Source organism: Trichosurus vulpecula, chromosome 9 (assembly GCF_011100635.1).
Source record: "Trichosurus vulpecula isolate mTriVul1 chromosome 9, mTriVul1.pri, whole genome shotgun sequence".
Lineage (NCBI taxonomy): Eukaryota > Metazoa > Chordata > Mammalia > Diprotodontia > Phalangeridae > Trichosurus > Trichosurus vulpecula.
Window position 1 is genome coordinate 147,046,057 of NC_050581.1, and position 20,288 is coordinate 147,066,344.

The 20,288-nt window shown below is 42.8% G+C and overlaps 1 protein-coding gene across 1 annotated transcript in view; it reads left to right on the top strand.

Annotated features, from left to right (window-relative positions):
* Positions 1 to 1,993: 1,993 nt before the first annotated feature.
* Positions 1,994 to 20,288, top strand: part of TXNRD3 (thioredoxin reductase 3) — a 32,772-nt gene continuing 14,477 nt past the window's right edge. The window contains exons 1-7 of the mRNA XM_036738763.1: positions 1,994 to 2,580; positions 6,152 to 6,212; positions 7,027 to 7,136; positions 9,730 to 9,837; positions 10,116 to 10,188; positions 14,407 to 14,526; positions 19,287 to 19,429. Coding sequence (XP_036594658.1) covers positions 2,137 to 2,580; positions 6,152 to 6,212; positions 7,027 to 7,136; positions 9,730 to 9,837; positions 10,116 to 10,188; positions 14,407 to 14,526; positions 19,287 to 19,429 — 1,059 coding nt within the window. The 5' untranslated portion in view covers positions 1,994 to 2,136. The remainder of the gene's footprint in view (positions 2,581 to 6,151; positions 6,213 to 7,026; positions 7,137 to 9,729; positions 9,838 to 10,115; positions 10,189 to 14,406; positions 14,527 to 19,286; positions 19,430 to 20,288) is intronic.

The window sequence follows — 20,288 nt, forward strand, 5'->3', positions numbered from 1 at the left end:
CCTGGCTTCTCCTTGTGGTAACCAGATATTCCCAGCTCTCATGGTTTCAAGGGGAATGAAAACCCCTTAACCAAGAAGGGTTTGGTTTAAGAAAAATTCTCCAAAATCATTAAAAAACAACAGACTAGATCCCCACACACTCCTAATTTCACTTTACAAATCCCAAGGTGGAAGCGGGAGATAGGAATTGTTGTTTAGTCATTCCAATGGTGTCTGACTCTTCTGGGACCCCATTTGCCATTTTCTCAGCAGATACTCAGTAGTTTGCCATTTCCTTCCCCAGCTCAATTTTCAGAGGAGGAACTGAGGCAAGCAGGGTTAAGTGACTTGCCAGGGTCACATGGCTAGTAGGCAGCTGAGGCCAGATTTGAACTCAGGAAGTTGGGTCTTCCTGACTTCAGGCCCAGCATTAACCTAGCTGCCCGGCAGATAAAGATGCAGGAATGCAAACAGAGCATTCTCCTGTGCTAGGGTAACAGGTTCAGATTTTTATCTTTATCTGTCTGTTTAAGGAATGTAGCAGGATGGCAGAGTGGAAAGAAAAATGAATAAGGAGTTAAGAGGACCTGGGTCTTCCTGGTCTCCCACCTGCTAGGGCCTCTCCCTCCTTCAAAATACCTTGCATCAGTTTTGTGTACCTATAAGTAACCCTATGTATGGCTCTAAACACCGCAGAGACTGTTGACTCTGCCTTTGTACCCTGCCTCTTCTGCACCTAGGTGATTAATAAACGCCTGTTTGTTGGCCAGATCGTGCTCCTTATTATCTGGGTGACCTTGAACAAAGCACATACCCTCTCTGGACCTCAGTTTCCTCATTCATGAAGTCCCACCTAGCACATGCACTGAATCAGGTACTGACTCAGGGTAAACCTTTGAAGAGCACATTTCCAGACTCCGCGCTTTTGCCCAGGCCTGGAATGCACACATCCTTCTTTCCTGATCCCCTCAATCTGCCAAGGCCCTCTCCCCCCAAACTACCTTGAATATTGTAATAGAAGTGACACAGCAGAGAGATCGCATGGCCGGGAGTCAGAAAGACTTGAGTTCAAATCCAGCCTCAGGCTTGTACTAGCTGTGTGATCCTAGGCAAGGCACTCTGTTTGCCTCGTTTCCTCCATCTGTAAAATGAGAGTAACGAAGAATCGCATGAGACAACCGTAAGCCTGGCACAATTATTATCATTACTTTGTACGTTATGTATTTATTCAGGGGATAGATCGCAGGATCTCGAGGTGTCTCCCCAGCACGCACACCAGCAGGCACACAGTAGGCGCTTAATAGATGATACACTTGACGGACGATAAATCGCAGAGAAGTGGCGCAACCGCATTGGGAGGAGTTTCCCTCACCGGGAGCTCCCTACAGCAAATAAATCAGTTTGCTTTTTTTTTTAAATGAAAGGGTTGGCCTAGAATCATCCGGAAGGTTTCTGCCAGCTCTGAATCCTACCATCCCAGCGTGGCCTCCACCGCTTGGGCTTCAGTTTCCTCACATGCACCAACAGAACAAAGCTTTCCGCCTCGTCTCCCTCCCAGGATCGTAGGGGAAGACCAAAGAGAACCATAACGCGGAAGCGCTCGGAACAACTGAAGGCGCCTCACAAACGCGTCTGGTAACCGCTCGCCCCGGGCGGAGCTGGCTCCAAAAGCCACCCACGCGCTCCCTTCAGCTCATCAGACCAGCGCGGCACTGGGCTGGCGGGCAGGAGACTTGTGCGCATGCTCCAGGTTGGGTTATCCCAAGAGTGAGCCCAACTGGAGGGGGGAGAAATCAGGGAGAGGGAGTCATGAGTTCTTCCCTCCTTGACAATATCATTGAATTACTTTATAAATGTTATGAATTTGACATTCTCAGCCCATAAAAAACTTTTCTGACGGCTCTATAGGGAGATTCGAAGAAGCCGGTTCCGTGTCCTTGGCTATTAACACCCCCGCCATATAGTTTGGTCTCCTTGGCTCGGTCTGAACGAGAAGGCGCGCTCGAGAGCCGCTAGCCCGGCGCACGCGCAGGAGGAGCGGTAGGACGGCGGCGCTGGGATCGCGAGTTGAGTCCCCCCCATCCCCCGCACCGGCTCACCCGGCTTCCCCGACCTCCGGCTCAGAGAGGCTAGGAGGCTGGCCGCGCGCGCACGCGCATGCGCACACCTGAGCGTCTTGGCCGTGTCCCCTCATCCTCGCTCCCGGAGTCAGTCAGGTGCGGTCCCTCCTTCCGTAGGTCGTGGGGTGCGGCTCTCCCGTGGGAGCGCGTTGGGCCCCCCCGGCGCGGGGCCCCCTGCGGTGAGAAGGAGGCCTGGTTGGGGCCTCCGCCTCCGTCCGGGAAGGTGGGGGCGATCCTGTTCCGCGTCGCCTCCGGCGTCCAGGCACAGCCGCGGCCCCTGCTGCCGGCTCCCGAAAAGTGGGCCGACTCCGAAGACCCCGAAGACCCCGCCTCGCTGTCGTTCCTGGGCGCCATGCAGCCCCCCGGCAACAGCCGCCTGAACTTGGAGCCGCGTGAAGACCTGCGGCGGCGGCTCTGGCGCCTCATCGAGACCAACCGCGTCATGATCTTCAGTAAGAGCTACTGCCCCTACAGCACCAAGGTGACGGCTGCGCGGGCCGAACCGGGCCGGGGCCGGGAGGGAGGGCGAGGACCGGGCCGGACCGGCTGAGCTGCCGGACAGTGGGGGACCCAAGGCCAGAGGAGGCGCAGGATGGGGGACGACGACCTGGGGATGTTCTGCACAGGGCGGGTTGGGGGAGGGGGGCGGACCCAGGATGGACAGGCAGCGATGGGGGATGACCGGAGGGATGAGGGAGATGTAAATGAGATCTGCCTTGGCTGACTTAGCCTGAGTCTCTGTCCTTCCTCGAGGCCTCGCTAAGCATCCTGCGGCCTCTGGGAAGGGGGTCACCCTGAGCCTCTTCCACAGATTTCTCAAGCTGCTAGAGGGAAGATAGGCGCTGCTGCCCTGGCCCGGCTGCTGCAGCCTGCCCCCTGTGCCTTCCCAACAGAGAAGGTCTTGGGACTAAAAACGGGATCCGGTGGGATTTTTCTGCGGTGACAATAGTCCGGCCTGGGATCCTGCTCCCCAAGATAACGCTGGCTTGGGTGGCACCGGGGTCACCCTGTACTATATAGGCTTTCAGTAGTGCAGGACCGGATCGGGCTCACAGGGTAACCGAACTTAGCTAGGAAATGTTAATTTCTTGCCTCCTTGCTCCATACTGTCAATTTCGTAATGTTTACGTAGTGTATTTGCCCTGCTGCCTTATCTCGGGTCTGCACTCTCGTCTCTGTCTCCTTAAATTGGGTCTGTTTAGTGTTCTGGAAGACTCGTTTCTGATTTCCCCCAGATTCTGCAAGCCCAATTCAGCAAATATTAACGAAATACCCAAGGTGGGCACCAGACAGTGGGTATAACCTGCTCTCAGACAGGTTACAGTCTAGTGAGAGGTATTATCATCTCCACAAATAAGTGTGGTGCAAGAGGGTAGGACGGGTACCAAGGAGAGGTCTGGGCAAGGTGAGGAACTTGATCATGGGGAGAATGATTCCTGCTGGGGCTGAGTGGAAGAGATGAAGCAGAGATAAAGTGGGTGGAAATCAGTTCTAAGCTTAGGGGATGGCCTGGACAGAGGTGCAGGAGACAGGAGAACAAGGAACAAACTTGATTGTAAAGTGCTTTAAAGGGAGAGATAGGAATTCAGTCTGGAAAGATGGCTTGGAGCTGCTAGAGAGAGAAGAACTCTGAGCACCAGGAGTATGGGTTGTTTTATGTTATTCTGTGGGTCGGTGGAGAAGTAGTGAAAGTTTTTCAATAAAGGAGCACCATGAGGGTGGTGAATTAGGAAGGTGACTGACGGAGTGGTGTGAGGGTGAGTTGGAAAAGGGATAATAGTGGAAGGAGGAGCCTTGTCGAGAAGAAATAAGGGCTTGAACTAGAGTGGTTGCCTTGGGAGTAGAGCAGCTACAGAAGTTTAATAGTACCAGGTCACCTTTTTATTAGAGCTTTAAGGTTTACAGAACACATTTGATCCTTACCACCTCATGAGGTTGGTAATATTAGTATCTACCTTTTACAGATGAGAAAACAGGCTCTAGGATGTTAAGTGACTTGCTTAGGGTTACAAAGCTAGTATCTGAAGTGACATTTGAACCCAGGGCTTTTGGCTCCAAGACAAGAACAGAGCATTACCTAACTAGATGTGTAGGGCAGTTGAGAGGAAGGAGTTAAAATGTGATTCTAAGATTTTGAACCTTGGTGACTTGGCATATAGTGTAGCCACTCTTAGAAAAGCAGAAGAGAGCAAGAGGTTAGGGGACAAGACAAGTTGTTCCATTTTAGAAGAGGTTCCATTTACTCTGTTTTTATTTAGTTGATTTTAAGACCAAAGGACTGAATATCCAGGTTGAAATAATCCAACAGGCTGTTGAAAATAGGCATTGGAGGCTCTGAGGAGAGCTTGATTTGTTAAAGTGGTTCATAGCAATTGCTAACATTTATCTAAGTGTATTACCCTTATAAAGCAATTACACGTCCATTACCTCACTTGATACTGCAACAGCTCTGTGAGGTATAGACTGTTGAGTATTTTTTACAGGTGACGAAGCTGAGTTCCAGAGGTTAAGTGACTTGCATACAACCTAATAAGTGATAGAGCTTAGATGCACTTTCCCCATTCTTCTAGACTTTTAATTTTGATCTTCCCCCACAGAGCTTTTTTTTTGTATACTGTTATCTAGTGTGTTAGCTGTTTGTCCTTTTCAATTATGTGTCATCTACGAGTTTTGGAAAAATACTTGCTACATTCTGGAGTATATTTTGCTATGTTCTATAAGTGAAATGTGTTCTCTGAGAACACAGCTCTGTGTTTACTTTGGAAGTCATTGGGGAAAATCATTCAGTTTGCAATTATTAATTTTCATAGCCAACTTTTCAGGAATGATGAACAGTATTTGTTCTGTCAAGTGAAGGATACTTCCGTTCACATCCAGTGCAGGATGCCTTGTAGACTTTTTCTTAGCCTCAAAATCTTCTCTGCTTTTCAGTGAGATAGACCCAATTCTTTTCTTGAGAGATAATCATTACAATAATAGTGGGTTACAAATAACTCATAAGTTAATAAATATGTTTATAAATTTAATATACTAAATAATAGATGTATTCCACCAAAGCCCTGCTCGGATAAAACACCAAGTTAAGGAAGTGACGTTTAGTTTTCTGAAGGCCATGTATTCTAAAATACAATAGAGTTGCTATATTTGTGGATGAAGTAATAAAAATAATCCGAAAATAAAACAGCTAGCATTTGTATAATGCTTTAAGGTTTACAAAGTACTTTCTATTTATTGTCTCATTTGACCCTCACGGTGGCCCTGTGAGCTCGGTGCTGTTAGCCTCATTTTACAGATGAGCAAACTGAGATTGAGAAAGGGTCACAGAGATAGTATCTGAGGTAGGATTCAAATTCAGGTCTTCCTGATTCCAAGGCCTCTCCAAAGGAAGGCTCTATCTGCTGTACCATCTAGATGCCTATGTAGTACTCAGACCAACAAAATCACTTTATAGCAAAAAATTGGTTTGAAATTTTTTAAGGAGAAGAATAAAATTTTCTAATTTCTTAGTTGTTAGTCTTCCCTCCCCACCTCTATCCCCTCCCCCAGACAAATCATTATATATTTATGTTGGACAAATCCTATATTTATTTTCTACATGTACTGTATTTGCTTATCTGTGAATATGCAGTATCTTCCAGTAAACTGTAATCATCTTGAAGATGTGGTCCCACTTTTGTGTTTGTATCCCCAATGCCTAACATAGTACCTGGCACATAGAGGGCACTTAATACTTGTTGACTTGTTGAATTACATTCTATCCCAAATTCCCAGAATAATTTAAAGTCCAGTCAAATTCAAGAAGTATTAATTAAATGCCTCTTATATGTAAGACACTGATCCGTCCCTCCTACCCAATTTTCCCCTCTACCCAAGTTCATCCTGCTCAAAATTGCATTGCAAGAGATATTAAGAATGTAAAGGTAAAAGCGCTTTAAAAGAAAACTTGGTCTATTTTCATCATTTTATTTTAGTCATTTACATTTTAATTAGATTCTATCATAAATGTCACAACTTGTGATACTGAAATTTATTCTAGCAAGTTTTTGTTATAGGTAAAAGAGCTCTTCACTGATTTGGGAGTAGAATGTAACATCTTGGAACTTGATCTGGTTGGTAAGTAAAATATTTAGCACATAGTGTTGATATGCAATTTTTGTAAAATGTATTCGTTTTTCAACTATTACAAGTAAGGCGAACCATTCTGATTGGCCTTCAGCAATGCATTTTAAAGGTAGTAAACTGGTATGGGCTAAAATACAGAATATTTGGTTCAGATTTACATTGTCAGGATGGAGAAGGGTACAGAGTGACATAAGTTTCTAATATGATAGCAATGTATTTTAAACAAATTCTTTTATTCATAGGCCAAGATAAGGCAAAGACAATGGAAAGAAATCACCCTTGTTACCAGTTGGGCCTAGTCCTTCATGAAGATTCATTCATTTTCTTTCCTTCACCATTGAGAATTCCCACAAGAGATAAAGTTTTAGACTATTCATGTGACTTTAACAAGTGAAATAATTTTGAGCTGTTGGAATCCCAGATTGGTGGTGGGGGAGGCAGGGTATAGGAGGAGAAAATTTTATTTTTGACTTTGCAGTGTGTTTTTCAAATGTTATCATACACAGAAGCACTTTGCTACTAATTTGGTTGAGTTTTTTGTTATTTGTTTTATCCAAGAGATTTATTTATATTAGTATAATTAGTGGATTTCATAAGAAAAGCAAAGTCTGTTAACCCTCATTCTTCATTTATCTTAAGTTTCCTTTTAAGGCAGGCTTACCTCCATTCAGAATCTTAATTCTCTATGTACTTGATTTTAAGTATGTACATCTGAACTTAAACTTTTGCATAAAAAGACTTCATTCATTTCATCTCACAAAATCTTTGAAAATTTTCTCAGCATCTTTAACTTTTTATTCCTCAGATGATGGACCCAGGGTTCAAGAACTGTTATTGGAGATAACTAGTCAAAGGACTGTGCCTAATATATTTGTGAATAAAATACACATGGGTGGATGTGATAAAACTATTCAGGTAATGTGGTTTACTCTGAGGCTTGAAGTGAAGCGAATGTATGGGATTATATGCCTTTTCCAGCAGTAATGCTTGGGATTTAAGAATGCTTGCCAGGGGAGGCTGGGTCCAAAAACAAAACAAACAAAAAACCCACAAAACTGACATCTGCTTAGAATGGGGAAGTGACACTAGTGGTTGCAGTAATCTCAGGAGGTGATTGGACATCTCCATATAAGTACTGGGGGATACTGGTTGAATTCCCGGTGTACCAAGCAAAGCTTCCTGACTTTGGCTAAATAAAAATTGAATCAGGAAATCAGAATTCTGTTTAAAAGCAGAAGAAAAATAAAATAAGGTTAGATCAATTAGTGATAGATGGTGGTTGAAGAGTAGTCAGGAGGAAGCAATTTGTATTGTGTATTTAGAAATGTTCAAAGGGAAGTGGAGGGAGATGTTATAACCCTATTGAAAATTAGTATGTACCAGTTCAGTGGTTTTTGACAGGTTATAATATATGAGAGATTCTGCTAGGTAGTTAATAGATAATCTTTATTATCTGATGCAAATTAGCTTTTATACCAACTCCCAGGGAAGTTCTCCTGATTAGAAAGAGAGCATCCTGGGATTTTACGTAGACCTGGGCAAGTCACAGAGCCTCCTACCTATGTGAGAGTACCTGAAGTGGTAGTCTTACTTGTGGCAACTGAAGAATTACCTCGAAAGACATCGAGAGCAGTTTTCCCTCTTGTTTTCCACATCATATTCATTTCCAAACATATCTCTTCCCCTAGTTCCTTAGCCAGTCATCTCTTGTGACAGGTTACATCACCTGTGCCTGATACCAGGTGATGTTCTACAGTCAGAGCTCCCCACTTCTGCAGTAGAGGGAAGGGCCATGGGCATTGTCTCAACTGTTCTCTGGGCCCAGCTTGGTCATTATGATTGTACGGCTTTTGTTTGCCTTTTATTGTGCTTTCCATTCGCGTTGCCATGGTTGGTGTGTATGTTTTCCTGGTTCTGCTTCTTTTGCTCTGCATTAGTTTATAGGTCTTCCTGTGGTCTTTTGAATTCTTTCCTATCAAACATTTCTTATTGCACAGTAGTATCCTGTTATCTTTCTGTGGCCCAGTGTGTTTAGCTATTCCCCGGTTGATGAGCGTCTATTTTGTTCCAAGTTCTTTGCCACTACAAAAGTGATCAGTAAGTCATTTAACAAAATCAGCAAGCATTTATTAAGCATCTGCTATGTGCCACACACTGAGCCCGGTGCTGGGGCGGGGGGGGGGGGGGAGATACAGTGCCAAACATGGAACAATCCCTGCCCTCAAGGAGCTTATATCCCATTAGAAGAAACAATATATACCCTTATATGTAAATGAAAAATGTATACAAGGCAAATACAAAATAATTTTGAGGGAATCAGGAAAGGCATACGTAGGAAGTGGCACTTGATCGGAAGTTCTAAAGAAAGAGGTCAGGAGGGTGTGCATGCTAGGCATGGGAACAGCCTAAGCAAAAGCATGGCAGTGGGAGAGGAGGGAGTGTTGTGGACAAGGTGCAGCAAGTAGGCCAGTTTGACTGGAATGTAGAATGTTTGAAAGGGGACAGCCTAAGAAAGCTGCAAATGCAAGCTTCTGGAAAGTTATGCCAAGTTACAAAGTTAGGGGCCTCTTAACATGTAAGGAACAATAAAGGAAAGGAAGGACTCTTTCTAAATCCGAGTAAAGAAAATCAAGATTTAGTTTAAATAGTAATAGATTATTGAAGTTCAATCAGAATTAAGCAGCAGTAGTAGAAAATAGTTGAAGTTTAGTCAGAGAAGTCCTTTATATAGGTGTATTTGTGGGTCTTTGAATATTATTCTTTAAAGAGAATGTCCATAATTGAATTAATTTTCATTCAGTTGACTGTTATCTGCATGCAGGGAAAACCGGGGTTGGGAGCTGATGTGAAAAGGTCAGTGATCTCAGTTGGTTAGAACATGGTGCTTCCAAGGCTGTAATCATGGGTTCCATTAATTGATTTTACGTCAATAAAACTTTTGCAAGGGCACAGATCCTAATCTCAGCTAGTTCTCTTGTAGCTAACTACAAAGCATTGATGACAGGGGGGTATGACAAATGACAGAATGGCCTGGTACATTCTGTGACTGCTATTGAGTAAACAATTGAAAACACATGGTCTAGTAGGTATTATTATCCTCATAAATGGAGAAATATGGTACTTTTTTTTAAACTATGTGGAGGTCTTAGGAAATGGTACTTTCCAGCTGATTACCAATAGATATAAAATTTTGGTGACCAGTCCAAGAAAAATGTCTTATTAATGATCTCTAGCTGAAGTAAGAACAAAAATGTGGTCTGTGGGTAGGTGGCATTTGCTAGCTGTCAGGTGTTGGGGCACCCGTGATCTTGGGTATGGTTTCTGACAAGTTAGATCCCGTTGGATAGCTATGGAGGGAATTTTAAATTCCTGCTTGTATAGCTTCCAGATTGGTTGTTTCCTAAAATGTTGAGCAAACCAACATTGATTAAAAAGAATGAAACTGAATTAGATTTTAAGAAAATCAGCGTGACTTGCTCTCATATTAGACCTTCTGTACAAATTATAGGCTCACCAGAGTGGTTTACTACAGAGACTTCTACAGGATGACTCAGCGACTTATGATTATGACCTTATTGTGATTGGCGGTGGTTCTGGTGGGCTGGCGTGCTCGAAGGTAGGAGAACCCGAGGGGATAGATGGAGGCTGCTCTTCCTAACTGTTAGATGCCATTTCTTGGAACTTTTTTTTCTTGCTTTGTAAACTAGAGTATGTATAGCTTTAAGTTTGATATTTCCTGTGAAATTTCTGTTGTAATAGTCAACCTTAATAAGATGGAAGCTTATTTTTTTTTTGTGTTATTTGAATGACATACATAGTTTTGTCTTGTGTATTTGAGCAGAAGAAAATGTTTGGGAAAATCATAAGATTTTTAATATTTACCTTTTTTTGCAGGAAGCTGCTGTTTTGGGGAAGAAGGTTATGGTGCTAGATTTTGTTAAACCATCTCCTTTGGGCACATCGTGGGGTAAGCTATTTCAACTCCTTTTTGCTTATGTTTTAAAATCTCAGTGTCACCAGAGTGTTGTTTGAATTGCTTGAATTGTCGTTTTCAGAACTCCTGAATAGCAATTTCTCTAATACTGCTGACTATCTTAATATAAAATAAATTAGGTTTTGGTCTTATTTCTGTCACTGTTCTATATGTCCTTAATTAGATGGCTTTTTTTTTAAGCAAAAATTACAAAGAAAACATTAGTTTTTAATTGTCTCACAAAATTTTTAGTCTAGGGTTTTCCTTTGATTTTATTTTTCTCTTATCTTTCTTTCCCAATATACAAAAATAAGTTCAGAATTGTACATTTATTTTAAAATTTATTTCTTTTGGACATAAACATCCTAAAAAAAGAGCATTTTTATGTACAAAGTAGAACTGTATTTCACTTGGTAATCTCATCTGGTCCCATGGATTCACAGTTATCTTCTCAAAGCTGATGATTCCCAGACCTAATTATCCAAAACTTAAAGTATCTCCTAACCTTGACTCTCCAGCTGCCTGTTGGCTATTGAGCTGGATGTCCCATAGGCATCTAAACTGAGCATCTCTCAAACTGAACTCATTATCTTTACCCTCCAAGCTCTTCCTTCTTCCTAATGTTCCTATTACTGTTGAAGGCACCAGGTCCTCCCATCACTTAGGCTTACAACTTGGAGGTCATCCTTGACTCCTTCTTGTCTCTCACCTCCCCCTATCCATCCCACAGCCAAGGCTTGATGATTCTTCCTTCTCCTGTACTCCCCCTTCTCTCTTCTGACATTGCCACCGCCCTGGTGCAGGCCCCCACCACTTCACTCCTGGACTATTGCAGGAGCCTTCTGATTAATATCCCTGCTTCAGGTCTCCCCCTCCTCCAATCCACCCTCCGCTCAACTGCCTAATTCGCCTTCCTAAAGGATAGGCCTGATCATGTTTCTCTCTCTCTCTCTCTCTTTCTGTCTGTCTGTCTGTCTCTCTCTCTCTCTCTCACACACACACACACACACACACACACACACACACACACACCCATTCAGTCATCTCTAGTGGTTCTGTATCACCTCTGGGTTTGGCATTCAAAGCCCTTCGTAACTGGGCTCCTTCCTACTTTTCCAGTCTTTTTACACCTTATTCCGCTCCATATAGCCTGTGCATCAGTGACAGCAACCTTCTTGCTGTTTCTCGTACAAGACTGCATTTTCACCAGCTTTCTCCCTGTTCCTTGAGTTCTCTTCTTCCTCATCTTTATCTCCATCTCCCAGCCTCCCTGGCTTCCTTCAGATCTCATCTAAAATCCCACCTTCTACAAGAAGTCTTTCCCCTCCCCCCAGTGCTAGTGTTTTTCCTTAGTGATTATCTCCAATTTATTCTGTCTGTAACTTCTTGTTTTTACTTAGTTGTTTGTATGATGTTGAAAGCAGTTTTTGCCCTTCTTTGTAACTGCAGTGCTTAGCACATAGTAGGTGCTTCATAAATGCTTATCAACTGATTGACTTAGTAAGGATCCCATAGGAAACTGTGAGTCTCTTTTCCACATTGCTTGCTTTTAAATAAGTAAAAAAACTCAGCATGTTTCTTTCAGAACTGCTTTCATTTTTCTGCTTCTTTCTGAGCTTCCTTTCCTTCTATCCTTATCTATGGACTTTTTAAAATGTTTCAGTAGCTCTCCTGTTTTTTCCTTTTCTTTTGTAAATCACCACTGCTCCCTCAACTCTTGTTCTTTCATTTTCTTCCTTCTCCCCCATATTCTGTATATATAACATCAGATCCATACCATAAATAGAATCAATACCTCAGGCTAGCTACCTTACTACTTTTGGGACTCAAGTCTAGTGGAACATTAACACTGCACCATTAATATGCTAATATCAATATAAGTTCTTCCAGTAAATCTTACTGTGATATTTCATTGAGGTATAAAGGTGAACTTGGGCTCTTGAAAGCTGTAACAGAAGAGTTGTAACTCTGGCCGATCTTCCCAAATGGGAAGGGCCTTTGAGTCTTGGTCTGGGTAGTTACTGTCTTTGCCTTTGGTCAGGACCAGTCTCGAGAGGTACGGTGAATTTTTCAGGTACAGCCACACACGAATGCCATCTACTAGGGCATTGAGAGGTGGTGATCTGGGTTGGTTAAAGGGGTGCCCGCAGTGATAAAATTACTGTTCCATAAATAGATCCATAAGTGGGTAGGCACTGGGCTTGGAGTTAGAAAGGCTTATGTTCACATCCTGATCCTAACACCTTTGCACTTTATTTCCTTCATTTGCAAAATATCTGTAGCACTTCACCATGTTGTTGTAAAACTCACATGAGAACACATGCCAGGGGCTTTGCCAGCCTTAACATGCTGTCAAAACATGCCTCTACCGGGGAGATCCCAGGCCCATCTTCCCTCCCCCATCCTCACATCTCAGACACTGGCCCAGTCTGACTCATAAGCAGAAAGAAAATTCAGACTTTTAGCTTGGTAAAGAAAGAAATCATGGTCATGGTGCATTATCTTATACCTGATTTTGTGACCAGAGTGGTACTATAATAAATCTAATTTATTTTATTATTGAGCTTGATGTAGCTGAAGGAAACCTGCCTTTAACCTGTTTCTGCTATTTGCTATTATTTAAAGATCCTCTGGGATAGTTAGAGTGTAAATAATAATGCCTTGTTACTTTATCACAACCTGCTTTTTGTCTTGGAGTGAACTTGATTGAACTTTGTGTAAAGTTGGCATTTCCCTCTTAAATTCCAAAGCCATACTGACTGCATGATCATCATATGCCTTTAGTCCAAACATATGACAATACCACCTCTGCTCTTCTTCTATCTGCTAGTTGGATATAACATGTTGAGTGAGTATTCTTTTTGTAGATCATTTCTATTGAGTAATCTTCTTGAAGTTCATATATCTCAGCCCATATCCCTTCCAATAACTTTCTCTTCCCAAAAAGGGTCAGCATAATTTTATTATCTGGTATAAGTTTGTTCTTACTCTGTCTAGTTCCCCTATGCATTCTGAAAAACTCAAGGTTCATCTTTTGCCTGCTGATTCGCCCTTTCTGTGAGGCCAGGGGTTCTTAACCTGGGAGCCGTGAACTTGTTCTTGTTTTTTTACTATCTTGATAACTATATTTCAGGATAGTTGGTGTCTTTTGTAATGCTATATATTTTATCTGGTATTAAAAATATGATTCCAAGAAGGTAAGTCATCAAGCATTTATTAAGGGCCTATTATGTTGCAAGCACTATGACTCTGCTCAGTTCTGAGGATACAAAGAAAGGCAAAACAGTCCCTGCTTTCAAGAAGCTCATGGCCTAATGAGGGAGACAACAGGCAAACAGCTAGGCCCAAACCAGGTTTAGGCAGAATGAACTGGAGATCAGCTCAGAGGAAAGGCCCTGTCATTAAAGGGGACGAGGAAAGACTTTTTGTAGAAGGTGGGATTTTAGCCAGGGAGGCCAGGAGATGGAGGTAAAGGTGAGGAAGGAGAGAATTCGGGACATGAGGAAAGCTGGTGAAAATGCACAGAGGCTTGTATGAAAAACAGCAAGGAAGCTGATGTCACTGGTTTATAGATTTTCTGGAGGGGGTAAGATGTAAAAAGACTGAAACACTTTGAATGCCAAACTGAGGGTTTTGCATTTGATCTTAGAGGTAATAGAGAACCACTGGAGGGGTGCGTGCGTGCGTGTGTGTGTGTGTGTGTGTGTGTGTGTGTGTGAGAGAGAGACATGGTTAGAGCTGTCCTTTATGAAAATCAATCAGGCAGATGAGCAGAGAATGGACTGGGATGGGGGGAAACTTGAGGCAGGCAGACCAACCACAAAGGTGAAATGAGGAGGGCCTGCACCAGGGGGTGGCAGTGTCAGAAGAGAAGAGGGGGAGAGTACAAGAGTTGTTGTGAAGGTCAAATCGACAGAAGGGATATAGGAGTAAAAGAGAATGACGAGGTCAGGATGATGCCTTGGTTATGAGCCTGGCTGAATGCAAGGGTTTGATATTGGAAGGAGTCCATAGGCTTCATGTGACTGCTAAAAGGGTCCATGACTTCAAAAATGCTTAAAAACTGCTCTAGGCTTCCTCCCCAAGAGTAACAGCAAGATTTGGCAGTGGTCTTTTTGGGACCCTTGAATTTCATCCCAGGCAGCAGTACACCAACCACACAGAAAATACATAATCCAATGGAAATATCTAAACTATGATTTTCTTTCTTAGGTCTTGGTGGCACTTGTGTAAATGTCGGATGTATTCCTAAAAAATTGATGCATCAGGCTGCCCTTTTGGGGCAGGCCTTAAAAGACTCCAGGAAGTTCGGATGGGAGTATGAGGAACAAGGTAGGTAATGAGGTATGAAAAGACTAGGAGAGCAAAAAGAGAGTGTATCACTTACCCTTTTTTATCTAGGTGTGAAATTGCTTTTACTACGCATGAGATTTGTGGGTGAGAATAATAAAGTCTGTCCATATCAAGTGAAGGTAGATTATAATAGGTGCTTCAGCCCCAGACTTTTCGTTCTGGATCCTGTTAGACTACAGATGGAGTGCTGGGAGCCACACTTGAAGGGGTACCCTGACAAAATAGAACCTGTCCAGAGAAGAACCCCCTCAGGACATAAGAAGCCAAATACCACATAACATGGAAAGGCCAGAAAGCTGGAGCTTCTTTTTTTTAATTTATTTATTTTTAGTTTCCAACATTAGCTTTTGTAAGATTTTGAGTTCTAAATTTTCCCTCCACTCTCCCCTTCCCAAGATGGCATGCAATATGATATAGGCTATACATGTGTTATCATATTAAACATATTTGTACATTAGTCATGTTGTAAAAGAAAAATCAGAACAAAAGGGAAAAACTTAGAAAGAAAACACAAAATACCAGAGAAAATAATATGCTTCGATCTACATTCAGACTCCATAGCTGTTTCTTCTGCATGTGAATGGCATTTTCCATCATGAGTCTTGGAATTGTCTTAGGTCATTGCATTGCTCAGAAGAGCTAAGTCTAACAAAGTTGGTCATTACACAATGTTGCTGTTACTGTGGACAGTGTTCTCCTGGTTCTGCTCACTTCACTTAGCATCAGTTCATGTAAGTCTTTCCAGGTTTTTCTGAAGTCCCAATACTTTTTTTTAATGTATTTTTTATTTTTAGGCTACAACACTCAGTTCCACAAGTTTTTGAGTTCCAAATTGTCTCTCCCTGCCACTCCTCCCTCCTCTCCCCCAAGACGGCATGTAATCCAATGTAGGTTCTACGTACACCTTCACATTGAACTTATTTACATAATAGTCCAGTTGTAAAGAAGGATTATAACCAATGGAATGGATCATGAGAAAGGAGAGCAAGAAAGAAAGGAAAACCAAGAAAGAAGGAAAAAAAAAAGAGCAGATAGGTTGCCTCAGTCTGCATTCGGGCTTCGTAGTTCTTTCTCTGTTTGTGAGTAAAAGCTAGGGCTTCTTCACCTGGAGAAGAGACGACTTAGAGAAGAACCTGAGCACTCTCTTTAAGTCATCAAGGGTCCCGAGGTGCGACTCAGGGGGCTGCCTCTCATTGTAGCCCAGTGGTCAGAATGAGAAGCAATGGAGAATGATTCAAGCCCAACGAGGCTGGTGTCTAGCAGTTAGAGCTGAGCTAGGACCGGATGGGCTGCCTGCCTGCCTAGTGTGGGAGGTTCCCTTTTGCAGGAAAGTATTGAAGCAGAGGCTAGATGGCAGCTTATCAGGGTAATGGCATGCAGATTGCTTTGTAGGGGAGGAGAGGGGAACAAATGACTATGGTGGACATGAAATCAGAAGAGACCTGAGTGCAAATTCAGCCTCTAACACATAGTAGCTGTGTGTCTATAAGCCAGTGACTTGACCTCTCTGAGCCTCTGTGTCCTCATTTGTAACAGGGGTCAGATAACAACTGTTAAATAATAAACTATTTGTTTCTTGTAAAGATCAGGTGAGACAACGTGTGGGAAGTTCTTCATAAATCTTAGAGTGCTCATCAATGGAAGCTCTTCTTCCAGCTCTTAAGTTCTGTGATGCTCTCCGAAGGAGCCACTCGCTGTGCTAATTCCCACTTAGGGTTCAGCTTACAGACTCCAGTTTTGTTCTCTACATAGCCTAAATAAAGCTGTACTTGGATTCCAAGTCTGAGTTCCTTGAGAAGGAGGTATAATGCATTCTTATTTTGTATTCAGGATATCGAGCGTTTATTTAGTAGGTACTTAATTAGTGCCTGTTAAATATGTTTATGGGGGTCGTACTAAGGAATAGTCAGCTAGGTTCTCCGAGTGTACTTGAGAGGAGGCAGTGTTGTTTGTTTAGGCCAAAGCTATACAGAGCTGCTCTGGACTTTGTCTGTAGGACATAAGCTGGTCTCTGAGAAACCCTGGAGATGACCCAAATTCCACACTCCTTCATAGTCATATTGGACAGTGATGTTTATGCCAAGAAGACAGTGTTTTACTTCTTTGACCAGTAAAGGATTTGCTGAGTTCTCAGGAAACAATCAACATTTTTAAAAAATTATCTTTTTTCAGGGATAAAAAACCAAAACACCAGAAACCTCCCAAACTCCATTTCCTTTACGTAGCCCTGTTCTTGTTCTTGTAGGGGCAGCCCTTTCTGACCTTCACAGCTTGGAGGATGTGGGAGATTTGGAGAGTGCAGGGAGCCGCTGATGAGAGCATGTAAAGAGATGGAAACTAGGGCTTCCGAGGAGACAGACTGGGGTTAGCTAGGCTACATTGAAACGGGCTTGACAGCCCCTGCAAACACCTGGTAACAGCTACTGCAGGGGCAACATGGTGCAGGGGAGGAGAGCTGGGGGTGTAGTCTGAGAGCTGAGCTCCCATCCTGCCTCTGTCACTTTTCTGACTGACCTCGGGCCCTTGGAGCCCCTTTCCTCATTTGTAAAGTAGGGGAATGGGTCCCTTCCACCTCCAACTCCATGATCTGATGAAAAATGAGTCTTTTAATTTGAGTTAATGGTAACATAGTAACCAAACAGGATCAGGAAGCAGAACAATGTCTTGGAAATAGCATAGGACAGCAATTAGGACGCTTGGGTACTAGTTGGGGTCTGCTGCTGACTAAGGGACCAGGATTAGGTGATAGCCAGAATCCTCTGGGTCCGTCCCTTCAGCACACATCTGTTCAGTACCTCGTTGTGCAAGTGGAGGCTCAAAAGCATATCTCTGCTTTTAAAGAGCTTGCATTCCACTGGGTAACATGATTTATTATGAACAGGGAGGACAAAATTTGAAAGGAGTGATTGAACAGTGACTCCTATTTTGTAAATCAATGGCAGTAGCTTATTGTTTTCTGAAATGCAACTTTTTTCCCCTTTCGTTCCCCATCCTTATTGCTAGGATTCCCCAAAGTCTGAGAACTTGAAGCCTCTGCTACAGGTTGTCCAAAATCACATATCTTAGACTTTTGGAGAACTTGTTAAGGCAGTGCTAGATTTAAGGGAAGGGTAGTGGCTTGAGCATTGGTGGATTCTTTTTGTTTTGTTTTTAAGCCTGAGTCTCCCCATCTCAACCAGATTGGAAGTATAGAGGCTCCCAATGGACCTAATGCCCCTCCTGATCAGCATGGGAGTTTTGATCTGCTCTGTTTATAACCTCGGCCAGTTTTCTCCTCCTTAGGCAACCTGGTGGCCCTTCTCTTCTGGAGGCTTACCATCCTGATGCTTAACTTAGTGTGGATACCCAATCTGCATAGTACACTACAGTTCAGGACTCTGGAGCTCAAGACATCTGCAGACCTCAGCCTCCCCCATAGTTGGGACCACAGGTGTGCGAATGGCATGGGAATTCATCACTGAGGAATGATGACTTCATTACTTGGAATTGGAGTTAGGATGTGGGTAACTGTTACTGTAGTATTCCATTCTCAGATATGTAAGAATTCATCTTGGAATTCGTGAAAGTTCTGCTGGAGAGGGGTTCTCTCTGAGTGATTAGTAATAACTGTACTTCCAGTTTTTCTGTGCAGAAAAACTCGGGGGCATCAGGTGGGGACAAGCCCGGGTAAATGGCAGTGCTATTTGACTGGAGATAAGTTGTGGGCCATTTTATCTTGCTTTCCATTTTGGTTGAGCTCCCTTAAAGGTTACTTAATCCTTTCTATTTTTTTTTTCCATTGCTTAGCAGATCTTGACATCAGTTAGTTAAAATGTGTGGCCTCCATTAGGACAGCTAGGAGACGGTGGGGAACGCTCTTGAATTCTCCTTTAGGCTAGCAGGGCCTGCTAAGGTCACTTCGCCAACAGCAAGGAATCGTGCACTTGTAGACTGCAGGGGTCAGGCTGCTAATAAGGGACATGGCTCGGTGTCCTCTCTCCCACAGTCCAGCTCTCCTTGTTTCTTGTTTCATGGCTCTTTGCTCCAGGTCCTTTCAGTTTTTAAAAATTAACTTCAGTTTTAACCCTGTTACTTCTAAGTACTTCTAAGTGTTAGTTGAAAACAACAGCAGCATCCAGCAGCTCCCTGAGCTTGTGAAGTCTGGGCCTTTAAAATGGGCGTGTTCGTGAGCCTACATGTATTGTGAGAGAGCCCGAAGATGTGGTGGTCCTGAGGTTGGGAAGAGAAGAATTGGATTCATGTTCCCATGGGAACCTCCCTCTTGTGGTTGACTCTTGGGGATGGAAGTTTGTTGGCCTTGTAGGTGGATCTGAGTTCAGGTGTCAAGGGCCCTGGGTTCAAATCACAGCTGTTAATCTCCCTGCCCGCTTTGTGATCTGGGCGAATCATTCCACCTCCTTCTCTGTGAAGTGAGGAGGCTGGACTCGGTGGTCTTTACAGTTCCTTCTGGCTTTGAGTTCTTTGAGACACTGGGACTCTACAAGGGCCCCAGAAGCATGACAGCTTTCCCTGATGCCCGTCTCCTGTCACTTGTCTTTCTTTCAGCTGCGCCTTTGAAACCCTGTTCTTTGTGCATGTTTAATTCTTTAGAGTTAGAAAGCTGTCGTGTGGATGTGCAGAGGTGATGCTTTTGTCCTCAGCATCTTCAGAGCTTCGTATACTTGTTGGTCTTTGTGTGTTATGAGTGGTGTCGTTAAACTAAGTTTGATTTTAAATTTCAGTCTTCTGTTTACTTTTAGTTAAGCACAACTGGGAGACCATGACAGAAGGAATTCAGAACCACATTGGCTCTTTAAATTGGGGGTACAGGGTGGCTTTGAGAGAGAAATCTGTGACATACGCCAATTCCTATGGTGAATTTGTTGAACACCATAAAATAAAGGTACGGGTTCCATTTTATCTCTTGTTTTGCTTTGCTTTTGCATGTGTGGTTATTTTTAACCAAAATGTATTGCTGTAAGTATGAATTAGTTATTTGTTATCACATGCTTGACTTGTTTCAGAATCAGAATGTACTTCTCCTTGCCACTTAGGGTCTTGAGTCCTTTTGGTAAATTGAATAAATTTCATTTTTAAAAAAACCTTTTCTCTAACTTAAAACCTTGTTTCACTTTCTAAGTTAGATTGCTGTCTTAAATAACCAGAACATGTTCTGTCTGGAAACTATAAAGGGTTAGGATATTTAAAAGAGAAAAGTTTGTATTAATTGTGCCTTGTGATTTAAGAATTCAAAATATTTTGTAGACATTAGCTATCAGCTGAGATGGCCATTTAAATGGTCTCCTTTAAGACCATTAAAGTTGGCTCACCTATATTGTCAAATTTACTATTAACAGCTGTACTGGTAAATGTTTAACAACCAGCTCCCTAGAGGAAAATTGCGCACATGCCACACTTTTAGGTTTAATTTGCATTATTAACATTTTCTCCGTCCCTTTAAGTCTAGATAATCACCAAAACAAATCAAGGCCTGATTTGCAGCATTTGCTAATATCCAAGGTGTAAACGCTCTTGGTTTGAGCTAGTTCCAGCAAAGCCCTGATAACAGACCAGTTAAACTGTTTGTTCGCATTCTAATATGCATGTTCTTATGTTTGTATTGAATTAATACAAAAATCATCTAGCAAATCCTTGAGTGCCTGCTATATGCAAGATTATTTTCAATACCCCTAAGGTCTCTTCCAACTCTCAGATCTGAGTCTATAATCCTGCTGCCTGTTTGTTTGAAAAGTGTGTGTGTG